The 19,412-nt window shown below is 39.1% G+C and overlaps 1 protein-coding gene across 1 annotated transcript; it reads right to left on the bottom strand.

Moving 5' to 3' along the window:
* Window positions 1–3,218: 3,218 nt before the first annotated feature.
* LOC139070563 (micronuclear linker histone polyprotein-like) lies at window positions 3,219–19,044 on the bottom strand. Its single transcript, XM_070553033.1, has 10 exons — window positions 18,970–19,044; window positions 16,726–16,933; window positions 16,122–16,250; window positions 15,895–16,049; window positions 14,619–14,768; window positions 9,551–9,654; window positions 8,912–8,963; window positions 6,743–6,820; window positions 4,950–5,079; window positions 3,219–3,340 (listed from the first exon to the last, which is right to left on the bottom strand). The coding sequence occupies exons 2-10, from the start codon at window positions 16,858–16,860 to the stop codon at window positions 3,281–3,283; spliced, it is 993 nt and encodes a 330-aa protein (XP_070409134.1). The 5' UTR covers window positions 16,861–16,933; window positions 18,970–19,044; the 3' UTR covers window positions 3,219–3,280.
* Window positions 19,045–19,412: the final 368 nt, after the last annotated feature.

Here is a 19,412-nt window from a genome sequence, read left to right as displayed (position 1 = left end):
CTCGTGATTCTGTTTTTGTGAAGCACCTCGTGATTTTATTTTTGTGAAGCACCTGGTGATTTTGTTTTGGTGAAGCACCTCGTGATTTTGTTGTTGTGAAGCACCTGGTTATTTTGTTTTTGTGAAGCACCTCGTGATTGTGTCTTTGTGAAGCACCTCGTTATTTTGTCTTTGTGAAGCACCTCTTGATTCTGTTTTTGTGAAGCACCTGGTAATTCTGTTTTCGTGAAGCACCTCATGATTTTGTTTTTGTGAAGCACCTCGTGATTCTGTTTTTGTGAAGCACCTCATGATTTTGTTTTTGTGAAGCACCTCGTGATTCTTTTTTTGTGAAGAACCTCGTGATTTTGTTTTTGTGAAGCACCTGGTGATTTTGTTTTTGTGAAGCACCTCGTGATTTTGTGAAGCACCTCGTGATTTTGTGAAGCACCTCGTGATTTTGTGAAGCACCTCGTGATTTTGTTTTTGTGAAGCACCTCGTGATTTTGTTTTTTTGAATCACCTCATGATTTTGTTTTTGTGAATCACCTCGTGATTTTGTTTTTGTGAAGCACCTCGTGATTTTGTTTTTGTGAAGCACCTCGTGATTTAGTTTTTGTGAAGCACCATGTGATTTTGTTTTTGTGAAGCACCTGGTGATTTTGTTTTTGTGAAGCACCTCGTGATTTTGTTTTTGTGAAGCACCTCGTGATTTTGTTTTTGTGAAGCACCTCGTGATTTTGTTTTTGTGAAGAACCTCGTGATTTTGTTTTTGTGAAGCACCTCGTGATTCTGATTTTGTGAAGCTTCTCGTGATTCTGTTTTTTTCAAGCACTTCGTGATTCTCTTTTTGTGAAGCACCTCGTGATTCTGTTTTTGTGAAGAACCTCGTGATTCTGTTTTTGTGAAGCACCTCGTGATTCTGTTTTTGTGAAGCACCTCGTGATTCTGTTTTTGTGAAGCACCTCGTGATTTTGTTTTTGTGAAGCACCTCCTGATTTTGATTTTGTGAAGCACCTCGTGATTTTGTAAAGCACCTCGTGATTTTGTTTTTGTGAAGCACCTCGTGATTTTGTTTTTGTGAAGCACCTCGTGATTTTGTTTTTGTGAAGCACCTCGTGATTCTGTTTTTGTGAAGCACCTCGTGATTTTGTTTTTGTGAAGCCCCTCGTGATTTTTTTTTGTGAAGCTCCTCGTGATTTTGTTTTTTTGAAGCACCTCGTGATTTTGTTTTTGTGACGCACCTCGTGATTTTGTGAAGCACCTCGTGATTTTGTTTTTGTGAAGCACCTCGTGATTTTGTTTTTGTGAAGCACCTCGTGATTTTGTGAAGCACCTCGTGATTTTGTATTTGTGTAGCACCTCGTGATTTTGTTTTTTCAAAGCACCTCGTGATTTTGTTTTTGTGAAGCACCTCGTGATTTTGTTTTTGTGAAGCACTTCGTGATTCTGTTTTTGAGAAGCACCTCGTGATTCTGTTTTTGTGAAGCACCTCGTGATTTGTTTTTGTGAAGCACCTCGTGATTCTGTTTTTGTGAAGCACCTCGTGATTTTATTTTTGTGAAGCACCTGGTGATTTTGTTTTGGTGAAGCACCTCGTGATTTTGTTGTTGTGAAGCACCTGGTTATTTTGTTTTTGTGAAGCACCTCGTGATTGTGTCTTTGTGAAGCACCTCGTTATTTTGTCTTTGTGAAGCACCTCTTGATTCTGTTTTTGTGAAGCACCTGGTAATTCTGTTTTCGTGAAGCACCTCATGATTTTGTTTTTGTGAAGCACCTCGTGATTCTGTTTTTGTGAAGCACCTCATGATTTTGTTTTTGTGAAGCACCTCGTGATTCTTTTTTTGTGAAGAACCTCGTGATTTTGTTTTTGTGAAGCACCTGGTGATTTTGTTTTTGTGAAGCACCTCGTGATTTTGTGAAGCACCTCGTGATTTTGTGAAGCACCTCGTGATTTTGTGAAGCACCTCGTGATTTTGTGAAGCACCTCGTGATTTTGTTTTTGTGAAGCACCTCGTGATTTTGTTTTTGTGAAGCACCTCGTGATTTTGTTTTTGTGAAGTACCTGGTGATTTTGTTTTTGTGAAGCACCTTGTGATTTTGTTTTTGTGAAGCACCTCGTGATTTTGTTTTTGTAAAGCACCACTGATTTTGTTTTTTTGAAGCACCTCGTGATTTTGTTTTTGTGAAGCACCTCGTGATTTTGTGAAGCACCTCGTGATTTTGTTTTTGTGAAGCACCTCGTGATTTTGTTTTTGTGAAGCACCTCGTGATTTTGTTTTTGTGAAGCACCTCGTGATTTTGTTTTTGTGAAGCACCTCGTGATTCTGTTTTTGTGAAGCACCTCGTGATTCTGTTTTTGTGAAGCACCTCGTGATTTTGTGTTTGTGAAGCACCTCGTGATTTTCTTTTTGTGAAGCACCTCGTGATTTTTTTATGAAGCACCTCGTGATTTTGTTTTTGTAAAGCACCACTGATTTTGTTTTTTTGAAGCACCTCGTGATTTTGTTTTTGTGAAGCACCTCGTGTTTTTGTGAAGCACCTCGTGATTTTGTTTTTGTAAAGCACCACTGATTTTGTTTTTGTGAAGCACCTGGTGATTTTGTTTTTGTGAAGCACCTCTTGATTGTGTCTTTGTGAAGCACCTCGTGATTTTGTCTTTGTGAAGCACCTCTTGATTCTGTTTCTGTGAAGCACCTCGTGATTCTGTTTTCGTGAAGCACCTCATGATTTGTTTTTGTGAAGCACCTCGTGATTCTGTTTTTGTGAAGCACCTCGTGATTTTGTTTTTGTGAAGCACCTCGTGATTCTTTTTTTGTGAAGAACCTCGTGATTTTGTTTTTGTGAAGCACCTGGTGATTTTGTTTTTGTGAAGCACCTCGTGATTTTGTGAAGGACCTCGTGATTTTGTGAAGCACCTGGTGATTTTGTTTTTGTGAAGCACCTCGTGATTCTTTTTTTGTGAAGAACCTCGTGATTTTGTTTTTGTGAAGCACCTGGTGATTTTGTTTTTGTGAAGCACCTCGTGATTTTGTGAAGGACCTCGTGATTTTGTGAAGCACCTGGTGATTTTGTTTTTGTGAAGCACCTCGTGATTTTGTGAAGGACCTCGTGATTTTGTGAAGCACCTCGTGATTTTGTTTTTGTGAAGCACCTCGTGATTTTGTTTTTGTGAATCACCTGGTGATTTTGTTTTTGTGAAGCACCTTGTGATTTTGTTTTTGTGAAGCACCTCGTGATTTTGTTTTTGTAAAGCACCACTGATTTTGTTTTTTTGAAGCACCTCGTGATTTTGTTTTTGTTAAGCACCTCGTGATTTTGTTATTGTGAAGCACCTCGTGTTTTTGTTTTTGTGAAGCACCTCGTGATTTTGTTTTTATGAAGCACCTCGTGATTTTGTTTTTGTGAAGAACCTCGTGATTCTGTTTTTGTGAAGCACCTCGTGATTCTGTTTTTGTGAAGCACCTCGTGATTCTGTTTTTGTGAAGCACCTCGTGATTTTGATTTTGTGAAGCACCTCGTGATTTTGTGAAGCACCTCGTGATTTTGTGAAGCACCTCGTGATTTTGTGAAGCACCTCGTGATTTTGTAAAGCACCTCGTGATTTTGTTTTTGTGAAGCACCTCGTGATTTTGTTTTTGTGAAGCACCTCGTGATTTTGTTTTTGTGAAGCACCTCGTGATTCTGTTTTTGTGAAGCACCTCGTGATTTTGTTTTTGTGAAGCCCCTCGTGATTTTGTTTTTGTGAAGCTCCTCGGTATTTTGTTTTTGTGAAGCACCTCGTGATTTTGTTTTTGTGACGCACCTCGTGATTTTGTGAAGCACCTCGTGATTTTGTTTTTGTGAAGCACCTCGTGATTTTGTTTTTGTGAAGCACCTCGTGATTTTGTGAAGCACCTCGTGATTTTGTTTTTGTGTAGCACCTCGTGATTTTGTTTTTTCGAAGCACCTCGTGATTTTGTTTTTGTGAAGCACCTCGTGATTTTGTTTTTGTGAAGCACCTCGTGATTCTGTTTTTGAGAAGCACCTCGTGATTCTGTTTTTGTGAAGCACCTCGTGATTTTGTTTTTGTGAAGCACCTCGTGATTCTGTTTTTGTGAAGCACCTCGTGATTTTATTTTTGTGAAGCACCTGGTGATTTTGTTTTGGTGAAGCACCTCGTGATTTTGTTGTTGTGAAGCACCTGGTTATTTTGTTTTTGTGAAGCACCTCGTGATTGTGTCTTTGTGAAGCACCTCGTGATTTTGTCTTTGTGAAGCACCTCTTGATTCTGTTTTTGTGAAGCACCTGGTGATTCTGTTTTCGTGAAGCACCTCATGATTTTGTTTTTGTGAAGCACCTCGTGATTCTGTTTTTGTGAAGCACCTCATGATTTTGTTTTTGTGAAGCACCTCGTGATTCTTTTTTTGTGAAGAACCTCGTGATTTTGTTTTTGTGAAGCACCTGGTGATTTTGTTTTTGTGAAGCACCTCGTGATTTTGTGAAGCACCTCGTGATTTTGTGAAGCACCTCGTGATTTTGTGAAGCACCTCGTGATTTTGTTTTTGTGAAGCACCTCGTGATTTTGTTTTTGTGAAGCACCTCGTGATTTTGTTTTTGTGAATCACCTGTTGATTTTGTTTTTGTGAAGCACCTTGTGATTTTGTTTTTGTGAAGCACCTCGTGATTTTGTTTTTGTAAAGCACCACTGATTTTGTTTTTTTTGAAGCACCTCGTGATTTTGTTTTTGTGAATCACCTGGTGATTTTGTTTTTGTGAAGCACCTTGTGATTTTGTTTTTGTGAAGCACCTCGTGATTTTGTTTTTGTAAAGCACCACTGATTTTGTTTTTGTGAAGCACCTCGTGATTTTGTTTTTGTGAAGCACCTCGTGATTCTGTTTTTGTGAAGCACCTCGTGATTCTGTTTTTGTGAAGCACCTTGTGATTTTGTGTTTGTGAAGCACCTCGTGATTCTGTTTTTGTGAAGCACCTGGTGATTTTGTTTTTGTGAAGCACCTCGTGATTCTGTTTTTGTGAAGCACCTTGTGATTTTGTGTTTGTGAAGCACCTCGTGATTCTGTTTTTGTGAAGCACCTCGTGATTTTATTTTTGTGAAGCACCTGGTGATTTTGTTTTGGTGAAGCACCTCGTGATTTTGTTGTTGTGAAGCACCTGGTTATTTTGTTTTTGTGAAGCACCTCGTGATTGTGTCTTTGTGAAGCACCTCGTTATTTTGTCTTTGTGAAGCACCTCTTGATTCTGTTTTTGTGAAGCACCTGGTAATTCTGTTTTCGTGAAGCACCTCATGATTTTGTTTTTGTGAAGCACCTCGTGATTCTGTTTTTGTGAAGCACCTCATGATTTTGTTTTTGTGAAGCACCTCGTGATTCTTTTTTTGTGAAGAACCTCGTGATTTTGTTTTTGTGAAGCACCTGGTGATTTTGTTTTTGTGAAGCACCTCGTGATTTTGTGAAGCACCTCGTGATTTTGTGAAGCACCTCGTGATTTTGTGAAGCACCTCGTGATTTTGTGAAGCACCTCGTGATTTTGTTTTTGTGAAGCACCTCGTGATTTTGTTTTTGTGAAGCACCTCGTGATTTTGTTTTTGTGAAGTACCTGGTGATTTTGTTTTTGTGAAGCACCTTGTGATTTTGTTTTTGTGAAGCACCTCGTGATTTTGTTTTTGTAAAGCACCACTGATTTTGTTTTTTTGAAGCACCTCGTGATTTTGTTTTTGTGAAGCACCTCGTGATTTTGTGAAGCACCTCGTGATTTTGTTTTTGTGAAGCACCTCGTGATTTTGTTTTTGTGAAGCACCTCGTGATTTTGTTTTTGTGAAGCACCTCGTGATTTTGTTTTTGTGAAGCACCTCGTGATTCTGTTTTTGTGAAGCACCTCGTGATTCTGTTTTTGTGAAGCACCTCGTGATTTTGTGTTTGTGAAGCACCTCGTGATTTTGTTTTTGTGAAGCACCTCGTGATTTTTTTATGAAGCACCTCGTGATTTTGTTTTTGTAAAGCACCACTGATTTTGTTTTTTTGAAGCACCTCGTGATTTTGTTTTTGTGAAGCACCTCGTGTTTTTGTGAAGCACCTCGTGATTTTGTTTTTGTAAAGCACCACTGATTTTGTTTTTGTGAAGCACCTGGTGATTTTGTTTTTGTGAAGCACCTCTTGATTGTGTCTTTGTGAAGCACCTCGTGATTTTTTCTTTGTGAAGCACCTCTTGATTCTGTTTCTGTGAAGCACCTCGTGATTCTGTTTTCGTGAAGCACCTCATGATTTGTTTTTGTGAAGCACCTCGTGATTCTGTTTTTGTGAAGCACCTCGTGATTTTGTTTTTGTGAAGCACCTCGTGATTCTTTTTTTGTGAAGAACCTCGTGATTTTGTTTTTGTGAAGCACCTGGTGATTTTGTTTTTGTGAAGCACCTCGTGATTTTGTGAAGGACCTCGTGATTTTGTGAAGCACCTGGTGATTTTGTTTTTGTGAAGCACCTCGTGATTCTTTTTTTGTGAAGAACCTCGTGATTTTGTTTTTGTGAAGCACCTGGTGATTTTGTTTTTGTGAAGCACCTCGTGATTTTGTGAAGGACCTCGTGATTTTGTGAAGCACCTGGTGATTTTGTTTTTGTGAAGCACCTCGTGATTTTGTGAAGGACCTCGTGATTTTGTGAAGCACCTCGTGATTTTGTTTTTGTGAAGCACCTCGTGATTTTGTTTTTGTGAATCACCTGGTGATTTTGTTTTTGTGAAGCACCTTGTGATTTTGTTTTTGTGAAGCACCTCGTGATTTTGTTTTTGTAAAGCACCACTGATTTTGTTTTTTTTGAAGCACCTCGTGATTTTGTTTTTGTTAAGCACCTCGTGATTTTGTTATTGTGAAGCACCTCGTGTTTTTGTTTTTGTGAAGCACCTCGTGATTTTGTTTTTATGAAGCACCTCGTGATTTTGTTTTTGTGAAGAACCTCGTGATTCTGTTTTTGTGAAGCACCTCGTGATTCTGTTTTTGTGAAGCACCTCGTGATTCTGTTTTTGTGAAGCACCTCGTGATTTTGATTTTGTGAAGCACCTCGTGATTTTGTGAAGCACCTCGTGATTTTGTGAAGCACCTCGTGATTTTGTGAAGCACCTCGTGATTTTGTAAAGCACCTCGTGATTTTGTTTTTGTGAAGCACCTCGTGATTTTGTTTTTGTGAAGCACCTCGTGATTTTGTTTTTGTGAAGCACCTCGTGATTCTGTTTTTGTGAAGCACCTCGTGATTTTGTTTTTGTGAAGCCCCTCGTGATTTTGTTTTTGTGAAGCTCCTCGGTATTTTGTTTTTGTGAAGCACCTCGTGATTTTGTTTTTGTGACGCACCTCGTGATTTTGTGAAGCACCTCGTGATTTTGTTTTTGTGAAGCACCTCGTGATTTTGTTTTTGTGAAGCACCTCGTGATTTTGTGAAGCACCTCGTGATTTTGTTTTTGTGTAGCACCTCGTGATTTTGTTTTTTCGAAGCACCTCGTGATTTTGTTTTTGTGAAGCACCTCGTGATTTTGTTTTTGTGAAGCACCTCGTGATTCTGTTTTTGAGAAGCACCTCGTGATTCTGTTTTTGTGAAGCACCTCGTGATTTTGTTTTTGTGAAGCACCTCGTGATTCTGTTTTTGTGAAGCACCTCGTGATTTTATTTTTGTGAAGCACCTGGTGATTTTGTTTTGGTGAAGCACCTCGTGATTTTGTTGTTGTGAAGCACCTGGTTATTTTGTTTTTGTGAAGCACCTCGTGATTGTGTCTTTGTGAAGCACCTCGTGATTTTGTCTTTGTGAAGCACCTCTTGATTCTGTTTTTGTGAAGCACCTGGTGATTCTGTTTTCGTGAAGCACCTCATGATTTTGTTTTTGTGAAGCACCTCGTGATTCTGTTTTTGTGAAGCACCTCATGATTTTGTTTTTGTGAAGCACCTCGTGATTCTTTTTTTGTGAAGAACCTCGTGATTTTGTTTTTGTGAAGCACCTGGTGATTTTGTTTTTGTGAAGCACCTCGTGATTTTGTGAAGCACCTCGTGATTTTGTGAAGCACCTCGTGATTTTGTGAAGCACCTCGTGATTTTGTTTTTGTGAAGCACCTCGTGATTTTGTTTTTGTGAAGCACCTCGTGATTTTGTTTTTGTGAATCACCTGTTGATTTTGTTTTTGTGAAGCACCTTGTGATTTTGTTTTTGTGAAGCACCTCGTGATTTTGTTTCTGTAAAGCACCACTGATTTTGTTTTTTTTGAAGCACCTCGTGATTTTGTTTTTGTGAATCACCTGGTGATTTTGTTTTTGTGAAGCACCTTGTGATTTTGTTTTTGTGAAGCACCTCGTGATTTTGTTTTTGTAAAGCACCACTGATTTTGTTTTTGTGAAGCACCTCGTGATTTTGTTTTTGTGAAGCACCTCGTGATTCTGTTTTTGTGAAGCACCTCGTGATTCTGTTTTTGTGAAGCACCTTGTGATTTTGTGTTTGTGAAGCACCTCGTGATTCTGTTTTTGTGAAGCACCTGGTGATTTTGTTTTTGTGAAGCACCTCGTGATTTTGTTTTTGTGAAGCACCTCGTGATTTTGTTTTTGTAAAGCACCACTGATTTTGTTTTTTTGAAGCACCTCGTGATTTTGTTTTTGTGAAGCACCTCGTGATTTTGTGAAGCACCTCGTGATTTTGATTTGTGAAGCACCTCGTGATTTTGTTTTTGTGAAGCACCTCGTGATTTTGTTTTTGTGAAGCACCTCGTGATTTTGTGAAGCACCTCGTGATTTTGTGAAGCACCTCGTGATTTTGTTTTTGTGAAGCACCTCGTTATTTTGATTTTGTGAAGCACCTCCTGATTTTGTGAAGCACCTCGTGATTTTGTGAAGCACCTCGTGATTTTGTAAAGCACCTCGTGATTTTGTTTTTGTGAAGCACCTCGTGATTTTGTTTTTGTGAAGCACCTCGTGATTTTGTTTTTGTGAAGCACCTCGTGATTTTGTTTTTGTGAAGAACCTCATGATTCTGTTTTTGTGAAGCACCTCGTGATTCTGTTTTTGTGAAGCACCTCGTGATTCTGTTTTTGTGAAGCACCTGGTGATTTTGTTTTTGTGAAGCACCTCGTGATTTTGTTTTTGTGAAGCACCTCGTGATTCTGATTTTGTGAAGCACCTCGTGATTCTGTTTTTTGAAGCACCTCGTGGTTCTGTTTTTGTGAAGCATCTCGTGATTCTGTTTTTGTGAAGCACCTTGTGATTCTGTTTTTGTGAAGCACCTCGTGATTATGTTTTTGTGAATCACCTCGTGATTTTGTTTTTGTGAAACACCTCGTGATTTTGTGAAGCACCTTGTGATTTTGTGAAGCACCTCTTTATTTTGTGAAGCACCTCGTGATTTTGTAAAGCACCTCGTGATTTTGTGAAGCACCTCGTGATTTTGTGAAGCACCTCGTGATTTTGTTTTTGTGAAGCACCTCGTGATTTTGTTTTTGTGAAGCACCTCGTGATTTTGTTTTTGTGAAGCACCTCGTGATTTAGTTTTTGTGAAGCACCATGTGATTTTGTTTTTGTGAAGCACCTCGTGATTTTGTTTTTGTGAAGCACCTCGTGATTTAGTTTTTGTGAAGCACCATGTGATTTTGTTTTTGTGAAGCACCTGGTGATTTTGTTTTTGTGAAGCTCCTCGTGATTTTGTTTTTGTGAAGCACCTCGTGATTTTGTAAAGCACTTCGTGATTTTGTGAAGCAACTCGTGATTTTGTGAAGCACCTCGTGATTTTGTTTTTGTGAAGCACCTCGTGATTTTGTTTTTGTGAAGCACCTCGTGATTTTGTTTTTGTGAAGCACCTCGTGATTTTGTTTTTGTGAAGCACCTCGTGATTTTGTGAAGCACCTCGTGATTTTGTTTTTGTGTAGCACCTCGTGATTTTGTTTTTTCGAAGCACCTCGTGATTTTGTTTTTGTGAAGCACCTCGTGATTTTGTTTTTGTGAAGCACCTCGTGATTCTGTTTTTGAGACGCACCTCGTGATTCTGTTTTTGTGAAGCACCTCGTGATTTGTTTTTGTGAAGCACCTCGTGATTCTGTTTTTGTGAAGCACCTCGTGATTTTATTTTTGTGAAGCACCATGTGATTTTGTTTTTGTGAAGCACCTGGTGATTTTGTTTTTGTGAAGCACCATGTGATTTTGTTTTTGTGAAGCACCTGGTGATTTTGTTTTTGTGAAGCACCTCGTGTTTTTGTGAAGCACCTCGTGATTTTGTTTTTGTAAAGCACCACTGATTTTGTTTTTGTGAAGCACCTGGTGATTTTGTTTTTTTGAAGCACCTCGTGATTGTGTCTTTGTGAAGCACCTCGTGATTTTGTCTTTGTGAAGCACCTCTTGATTCTGTTTCTGTGAAGCACCTCGTGATTCTGTTTTCGTGAAGCACCTCATGATTTTGTTTTTGTGAAGCACCTCGTGATTCTGTTTTTGTGAAGCACCTCGTGATTTTGTTTTTGTGAAGCACCTCGTGATTCTTTTTTTGTGAAGAACCTCGTGATTTTGTTTTTGTGAAGCACCTGGTGATTTTGTTTTTGTGAAGCACCTCGTGATTTTGTGAAGCACCTCGTGATTTTGTGAAGCACCTCGTGATTTTGTGAAGCACCTCGTGATTTTGTTTTTGTGAAGCACCTCGTGATTTTGTTTTTTTGAATCACCTCGTGATTTTGTTTTTGTGAATCACCTCGTGATTTTGTTTTTGTGAAGCACCTCGTGATTTTGTTTTTTTGAATCACCTCGTGATTTTGTTTTTGTGAATCACCTCGTGATTTTGATTTTGTGAAGCTTCTCGTGATTCTGTTTTTTTGAAGCACCTCGTGATTCTCTTTTTGTGAAGCACCTCGTGATTCTGTTTTTGTGAAGAACCTCGTGATTCTGTTTTTGTGAAGCACCTCGTGATTCTGTTTTTGTGAAGCACCTCGTGATTCTGTTTTTGTGAAGCACCTCGTGATTTTGTTTTTGTGAAGCACCTCCTGATTTTGATTTTGTGAAGCACCTCGTGATTTTGTGAAGCACCTCGTTATTTTGTAAAGCACCTCGTGATTTTGTTTTTGTGAAGCACCTCGTGATTTTGTTTTTGTGAAGCACCTCGTGATTTTGTTTTTGTGAAGCACCTCGTGATTTTGTTTTTGTGAAGCACCTCGTGATTTTGTTTTTGTGAAGCACCTCGTGATTCTGTTTTTGTGAAGCACCTCGTGATTTTGTTTTTGTGAAGCCCCTCGTGATTTTTTTTTGTGAAGCTCCTCGTGATTTTGTTTTTTTGAAGCACCTCGTGATTTTGTTTTTGTGACGCACCTCGTGATTTTGTGAAGCACCTCGTGATTTTGTTTTTGTGAAGCACCTCGTGATTTTGTTTTTGTGAAGCACCTCGTGATTTTGTGAAGCACCTCGTGATTTTGTTTTTGTGTAGCACCTCGTGATTTTGTTTTTTCGAAGCACCTCGTGATTTTGTTTTTGTGAAGCACCTCGTGATTTTGTTTTTGTGAAGCACCTCGTGATTCTGTTTTTGAGAAGCACCTCGTGATTCTGTTTTTGTGAAGCACCTCGTGATTTGTTTTTGTGAAGCACCTCGTGATTCTGTTTTTGTGAAGCACCTTGTGATTTTATTTTTGTGAAGCACCTGGTGATTTTTTTTTGGTGAAGCACCTCGTGATTTTGTTGTTGTGAAGCACCTGGTTATTTTGTTTTTGTGAAGCACCTCGTGATTGTGTCTTTGTGAAGCACCTCGTTATTTTGTCTTTGTGAAGCACCTCTTGATTCTGTTTTTGTGAAGCACCTGGTAATTCTGTTTTCGTGAAGCACCTCATGATTTTGTTTTTGTGAAGCACCTCGTGATTCTGTTTTTGTGAAGCACCTCATGATTTTGTTTTTGTGAAGCACCTCGTGATTCTTTTTTTGTGAAGCACCTCGTGATTTTGTTTTTGTGAAGCACCTCGTGATTCTGTTTTTGTGAAGCACCTCGTGATTTTGTTTTTGTGAAGCCCCTCGTGATTTTTTTTTGTGAAGCTCCTCGTGATTTTGTTTTTTTGAAGCACCTCGTGATTTTGTTTTTGTGACGCACCTCGTGATTTTGTGAAGCACCTCGTGATTTTGTTTTTGTGAAGCACCTCGTGATTTTGTTTTTGTGAAGCACCTCGTGATTTTGTGAAGCACCTCGTGATTTTGTTTTTGTGAAGCACCTCGTGATTTTGTTTTTGTGAAGCACCTCGTGATTCTGTTTTTGTGAAGCACCTCGTGATTTTGTTTTTGTGAAGCCCCTCGTGATTTTTTTTGTGAAGCTCCTCGTGATTTTGTTTTTTTGAAGCACCTCGTGATTTTGTTTTTGTGACGCACCTCGTGATTTTGTGAAGCACCTCGTGATTTTGTTTTTGTGAAGCACCTCGTGATTTTGTTTTTGTGAAGCACCTCGTGATTTTGTGAAGCACCTCGTGATTTTGTTTTTGTGTAGCACCTCGTGATTTTGTTTTTTCGAAGCACCTCGTGATTTTGTTTTTGTGAAGCACCTCGTGATTTTGTTTTTGTGAAGCACCTCGTGATTCTGTTTTTGAGAAGCACCTCGTGATTCTGTTTTTGTGAAGCACCTCATGATTTTGTTTTTGTGAAGCACCTCGTGATTCTTTTTTTGTGAAGAACCTCGTGATTTTATTTTTGTGAAGCACCTGGTGATTTTTTTTTGGTGAAGCACCTCGTGATTTTGTTGTTGTGAAGCACCTGGTTATTTTGTTTTTGTGAAGCACCTCGTGATTGTGTCTTTGTGAAGCACCTCGTGATTTTGTCTTTGTGAAGCACCTCTTGATTCTGTTTTTGTGAAGCACCTGGTAATTCTGTTTTCGTGAAGCACCTCATGATTTTGTTTTTGTGAAGCACCTCGTGATTCTGTTTTTGTGAAGCACCTCATGATTTTGTTTTTGTGAAGCACCTCGTGATTCTTTTTTTGTGAAGAACCTCGTGATTTTGTTTTTGTGAAGCACCTGGTGATTTTGTTTTTGTGAAGCACCTCGTGATTTTGTGAAGCACCTCGTGATTTTGTGAAGCACCTCGTGATTTTGTGAAGCACCTCGTGATTTTGTGAAGCAACTCGTGATTTTGTGAAGCACCTCGTGATTTTGTTTTTGTGAAGCACCTCGTGATTTTGTTTTTGTGAAGCACCTCGTGATTCTGTTTTTGTGAAGCACCTCGTGATTTTGTTTTTGTGAAGCCCCTCGTGATTTTGTTTTTGTGAAGCTCCTCAGTATTTTGTTTTTGTGAAGCACCTCGTGATTTTGTTTTTGTGACGCACCTCGTGATTTTGTGAAGCACCTCGTGATTTTGTTTTTGTGAAGCACCTCGTGATTTTGTTTTTGTGAAGCACCTCGTGATTTTGTGAAGCACCTCGTGATTTTGTTTTTGTGTAGCACCTCGTGATTTTGTTTTTTCGAAGCACCTCGTGATTTTGTTTTTGTGAAGCACCTCGTGATTTTGTTTTTGTGAAGCACCTCGTGATTCTGTTTTTGAGAAGCACCTCGTGATTCTGTTTTTGTGAAGCACCTCGTGATTTTGTTTTTGTGAAGCACCTCGTGATTCTGTTTTTGTGAAGCACCTCGTGATTTTATTTTTGTGAAGCACCTGGTGATTTTGTTTTGGTGAAGCACCTCGTGATTTTGTTGTTGTGAAGCACCTGGTTATTTTGTTTTTGTGAAGCACCTCGTGATTTTGTCTTTGTGAAGCACCTCTTGATTCTGTTTTTGTGAAGCACCTGGTGATTCTGTTTTCGTGAAGCACCTCATGATTTTGTTTTTGTGAAGCACCTCGTGATTCTGTTTTTGTGAAGCACCTCATGATTTTGTTTTTGTGAAGCACCTCGTGATTCTTTTTTTGTGAAGAACCTCGTGATTTTGTTTTTGTGAAGCACCTGGTGATTTTGTTTTTGTGAAGCACCTCGTGATTTTGTGAAGCACCTCGTGATTTTGTGAAGCACCTCGTGATTTTGTGAAGCACCTCGTGATTTTGTTTTTGTGAAGCACCTCGTGATTTTATGAAGCACCTCGTGATTTTGTTTTTGTGAAGCACCTCGTGATTTTGTTTTTGTGAAGCACCTCGTGATTTTGTTTTTGTGAAGTACCTGGTGATTTTGTTTTTGTGAAGCACCTTGTGATTTTGTTTTTGTGAAGCACCTCGTGATTTTGTTTTTGTAAAGCACCACTGATTTTGTTTTTTTGAAGCACCTCGTGATTTTGTTTTTGTGAAGCACCTCGTGATTTTGTGAAGCACCTCGTGATTTTGTTTTTGTGAAGCACCTCGTGATTTTGTTTTTTTGAAGCACCTCGTGATTCTGTTTTTGTGAAGCACCTCGTGATTTTGTGTTTGTGAAGCACCTCGTGATTTTGTTTTTGTGAAGCACCTCGTGATTTTGTTTTTATGAAGCACCTCGTGATTTTGTTTTTGTAAAGCACCACTGATTTTGTTTTTTTGAAGCACCTCGTGATTTTGTTTTTGTGAAGCACCTCGTGTTTTTGTGAAGCACCTCGTGATTTTGTTTTTTTAAAGCACCACTGATTTTGTTTTTGTGAAGCACATGGTGATTTTGTTTTTGTTAAGCACCTCGTGATTGTGTCTTTGTGAAGCACCTCGTGATTTTGTTTTTGTGAAGCACCTCGTGATTTTGTTTTTGTGAAGCACCTCGTGATTTTGTGAAGCACCTCGTGATTTTGTTTTTGTGTAGCACCTCGTGATTTTGTTTTTTCGAAGCACCTCGTGATTTTGTTTTTGTGAAGCACCTCGTGATTTTGTTTTTGTGAAGCACCTCGTGATTCTGTTTTTGAGAAGCACCTCGTGATTCTGTTTTTGTGAAGCACCTCGTGATTTTGTTTTTGTGAAGCACCATGTGATTTTGTTTTTGTGAAGCACCTGGTGATTTTGTTTTTGTGAAGCACCTGGTGATTTTGTTTTTGTGAAGCACCATGTGATTTTGTTTTTGTGAAGCACCTGGTGATTTTGTTTTTGTGAAGCACCTCGTGTTTTTGTGAAGCACCTCGTGATTTTGTTTTTGTAAAGCACCACTGATTTTGTTTTTGTGAAGCACCTGGTGATTTAGTTTTTGTGAAGCACCTCGTGATTGTGTCTTTGTGAAGCACCTCGTGATTTTGTCTTTGTGAAGCACCTCTTGATTCTGTTTCTGTGAAGCACCTCGTGATTCTGTTTTCGTGAAGCACCTCATGATTTTGTTTTTGTGAAGCACCTCGTGATTCTGTTTTTGTGAAGCACCTCGTGATTTTGTTTTTGTGAAGCACCTCGTGATTCTTTTTTTGTGAAGAACCTCGTGATTTTGTTTTTGTGAAGCACCTGGTGATTTTGTTTTTGTGAAGCACCTCGTGATTTTGTGAAGCACCTCGTGATTTTGTGAAGCACCTCGTGATTTTGTGAAGCACCTCGTGATTTTGTTTTTGTGAAGCACCTCGTGATTTTGTTTTTTTGAATCACCTCGTGATTTTGTTTTTGTGAATCACCTCGTGATTTTGTTTTTGTGAAGCACCTCGTGATTTTGTTTTTTGAATCACCTCGTGATTTTGTTTTTGTGAATCACCTCGTGATTTTGATTTTGTGAAGCTTCTCGTGATTCTGTTTTTTTGAAGCACCTCGTGATTCTCTTTTTGTGAAGCACCTCGTGATTCTGTTTTTGTGAAGAACCTCGTGATTCTGTTTTTGTGAAGCACCTCGTGATTCTGTTTTTGTGAAGCACCTCGTGATTCTGTTTTTGTGAAGCACCTCGTGATTTTGTTTTTGTGAAGCACCTCCTGATTTTGATTTTGTGAAGCACCTCGTGATTTTGTGAAGCACCTCGTGATTTTGTGAAGCACCTCGTGATTTTGTAAAGCACCTCGTGATTTTGTTTTTGTGAAGCACCTCGTGATTTTGTTTTTGTGAAGCACCTCGTGATTTTGTTTTTGTGAAGCACCTCGTGATTCTGTTTTTGTGAAGCACCTCGTGATTTTGTTTTTGTGAAGCCCCTCGTGATTTTTTTTTGTGAAGCTCCTCGTGATTTTGTTTTTTTGAAGCACCTCGTGATTTTGTTTTTGTGACGCACCTCGTGATTTTGTGAAGCACCTCGTGATTTTGTTTTTGTGAAGCACCTCGTGATTTTGTTTTTGTGAAGCACCTCGTGATTCTGTTTTTGTGAAGCACCTCGTGATTTTGTTTTTGTGAAGCCCCTCGTGATTTTTTTTTGTGAAGCTCCTCGTGATTTTGTTTTTTTGAAGCACCTCGTGATTTTGTTTTTGTGACGCACCTCGTGATTTTGTGAAGCACCTCGTGATTTTGTTTTTGTGAAGCACCTCGTGATTTTGTTTTTGTGAAGCACCTCGTGATTTTGTGAAGCACCTCGTGATTTTGTTTTTGTGTAGCACCTCGTGATTTTGTTTTTTCGAAGCACCTCGTGATTTTGTTTTTGTGAAGCACCTCGTGATTTTGTTTTTGTGAAGCACCTCGTGATTTTGTGAAGCACCTCGTGATTTTGTTTTTGTGTAGCACCTCGTGATTTTGTTTTTTCGAAGCACCTCGTGATTTTGTTTTTGTGAAGCACCTCGTGATTCTGTTTTTGAGAAGCACCTCGTGATTCTGTTTTTGTGAAGCACCTCGTGATTTGTTTTTGTGAAGCACCTCGTGATTCTGTTTTTGTGAAGCACCTCGTGATTTTATTTTTGTGAAGCACCTGGTGATTTTTTTTTGGTGAAGCACCTCGTGATTTTGTTGTTGTGAAGCACCTGGTTATTTTGTTTTTGTGAAGCACCTCGTGATTGTGTCTTTGTGAAGCACCTCGTTATTTTGTCTTTGTGAAGCACCTCTTGATTCTGTTTTTGTGAAGCACCTGGTAATTCTGTTTTCGTGAAGCACCTCATGATTTTGTTTTTGTGAAGCACCTCGTGATTCTGTTTTTGTGAAGCACCTCATGATTTTGTTTTTGTGAAGCACCTCGTGATTCTTTTTTTGTGAAGAACCTCGTGATTTTGTTTTTGTGAAGCACCTGGTGATTTTGTTTTTGTGAAGCACCTCGTGATTTTGTGAAGCACCTCGTGATTTTGTGAAGCACCTCGTGATTTTGTGAAGCACCTCGTGATTTTGTGAAGCAACTCGTGATTTTGTGAAGCACCTCGTGATTTTGTTTTTGTGAAGCACCTCGTGATTTTGTTTTTGTGAAGCACCTCGTGATTCTGTTTTTGTGAAGCACCTCGTGATTTTGTTTTTGTGAAGCCCCTCGTGATTTTGTTTTTGTGAAGCTCCTCAGTATTTTGTTTTTGTGAAGCACCTCGTGATTTTGTTTTTGTGACGCACCTCGTGATTTTGTGAAGCACCTCGTGATTTTGTTTTTGTGAAGCACCTCGTGATTTTGTTTTTGTGTAGCACCTCGTGATTTTGTTTTTTCGAAGCACCTCGTGATTTTGTTTTTGTGAAGCACCTCGTGATTTTGTTTTTGTGAAGCACCTCGTGATTCTGTTTTTGAGAAGCACCTCATGATTCTGTTTTTGTGAAGCACCTCGTGATTTTGTTTTTGTGAAGCACCTCGTGATTCTGTTTTTGTGAAGCACCTCGTGATTTTATTTTTGTGAAGCACCTGGTGATTTTGTTTTGGTGAAGCACCTCGTGATTTTGTTGTTGTGAAGCACCTGGTTATTTTGTTTTTGTGAAGCACCTCGTGATTTTGTCTTTGTGAAGCACCTCTTGATTCTGTTTTTGTGAAGAACCTGGTGATTCTGTTTTCGTGAAGCACCTCATGATTTTGTTTTTGTGAAGCACCTCGTGATTCTGTTTTTGTGAAGCACCTCATGATTTTGTTTTTGTGAAGCACCTCGTGATTCTTTTTTTGTGAAGAACCTCGTGATTTTGTTTTTGTGAAGCACCTGGTGATTTTGTTTTTGTGAAGCACCTCGTGATTTTGTGAAGCACCTCGTGATTTTGTGAAGCACCTCGTGATTTTGTGAAGCACCTCGTGATTTTGTTTTTGTGAAGCACCTCGTGATTTTGTGAAGCACCTCGTGATTTTGTTTTTGTGAAGCACCTTGTGATTTTGTTTTTGTGAAGCACCTCGTGATTTTGTTTTTGTGAAGTACCTGGTGATTTTGTTTTTGTGAAGCACCTTGTGATTTTGTTTTTGTGAAGCACCTCGTGATTTTGTTTTTGTAAAGCACCACTGATTTTGTTTTTTTGAAGCACCTCGTGATTTTGTTTTTGTGAAGCACCTCGTGATTTTGTGAAGCACCTCGTGATTTTGTTTTTGTGAAGCACCTCGTGATTTTGTTTTTTTGAAGCACCTCGTGATTGTTTTTGTGGAGCACCTTGTGATTTTGTTTTTGTGAAGCACCTCGTGATTCTGTTTTTGTGAAGCACCTCGTGATTCTGTTTTTGTGAAGCACCTCGTGATTTTGTGTTTGTGAAGCACCTCGTGATTTTGTTTTTGTGAAGCACCTCGTGATTTTGTTTTTATGAAGCACCTCGTGATTTTGTTTTTGTAAAGCACCACTGATTTTGTTTTTTTGAAGCACCTCGTGATTTTGTTTTTGTGAAGCACCTCGTGTTTTTGTGAAGCACCTCGTGATTTTGTTTTTTTAAAGCACCACTGATTTTGTTTTTGTGAAGCACATGGTGATTTTGTTTTTGTTAAGCACCTCGTGATTGTGTCTTTGTGAAGCACCTCGTGATTTTGTCTTTGTGAAGCACCTCTTGATTCTGTTTCTGTGAAGCACCTCGTGATTCTGTTTTCGTGAAGCACCTCATGATTTGTTTTTGTGAAGCACCTCGTGATTCTGTTTTTGTGAAGCACCTCCTGATTTTGTTTTTGTGAAGCACCTCGTGATTCTTTTTTTGTGAAGAACCTCGTGATTTTGTTTTTGTGAAGCACCTGGTGATTTTGTTTTTGTGAAGCACCTCGTGATTTTGTGAAGCACCTCGTGATTTTGTCAAGCACCTCGTGATTTTGTCAAGCACCTCGTGATTTTGTTTTTGTGAAGCACCTCGTGATTTTGTTTTTGTGAAGCACCTCGTGATTTTGTTTTTGTGAATCACCTGGTGATTTTGTTTTTGTGAAGCACCTTGTGATTTTGTTTTTGTGAAGCACCTCGTGATTTTGTTTTTGTAAAGCACCACTGATTTTGTTTTTTTTGAAGCACCTCGTGATTTTGTTTTTGTGAATCACCTGGTGATTTTGTTTTTGTGAAGCACCTTGTGATTTTGTTTTTGTGAAGCACCTCGTGATTTTGTTTTTGTAAAGCACCACTGATTTTGTTTTTGTGAAGCACCTCGTGATTTTGTTTTTGTGAAGCACCTTGTGATTCTGTTTTTGTGAAGCACCTCGTGATTCTGTTTTTGTGAAGCACCTTGTGATTTTGAGTTTGTGAAGCACCTCGTGATTCTGTTTTTGTGAAGCACCTGGTGATTTTGTTTTTGTGAAGCACCT

This window comes from Nothobranchius furzeri, chromosome 7 (genome assembly GCF_043380555.1).
Source record: "Nothobranchius furzeri strain GRZ-AD chromosome 7, NfurGRZ-RIMD1, whole genome shotgun sequence".
NCBI lineage: Eukaryota > Metazoa > Chordata > Actinopteri > Cyprinodontiformes > Nothobranchiidae > Nothobranchius > Nothobranchius furzeri.
The sequence above is the reverse complement of the archived record's forward strand: the minus strand, read 5'-3'. Positions and strand labels throughout refer to the sequence as shown.

Bases quoted from the DNA above. Each gene is read 5' to 3' on its own strand.
- LOC139070563 (XM_070553033.1), bottom strand. From the start codon at position 16,860: ATGAGGTGCTTCACGAAAACAGAATTACCAGGTGCTTCACAAAAACAG. The intron at 9,655-14,618 runs GTGCTTCACAAA...CAAAATCACGAG, and splicing joins CACAAAAACAAAATCACGAG to GTGCTTCACAAAAACAAAAT. The intron at 6,821-8,911 runs GTGCTTCACAAA...CAAAATCACGAG, and splicing joins CACAAAAACAAAATCACGAG to GTGCTTAACAAAAACAAAAT.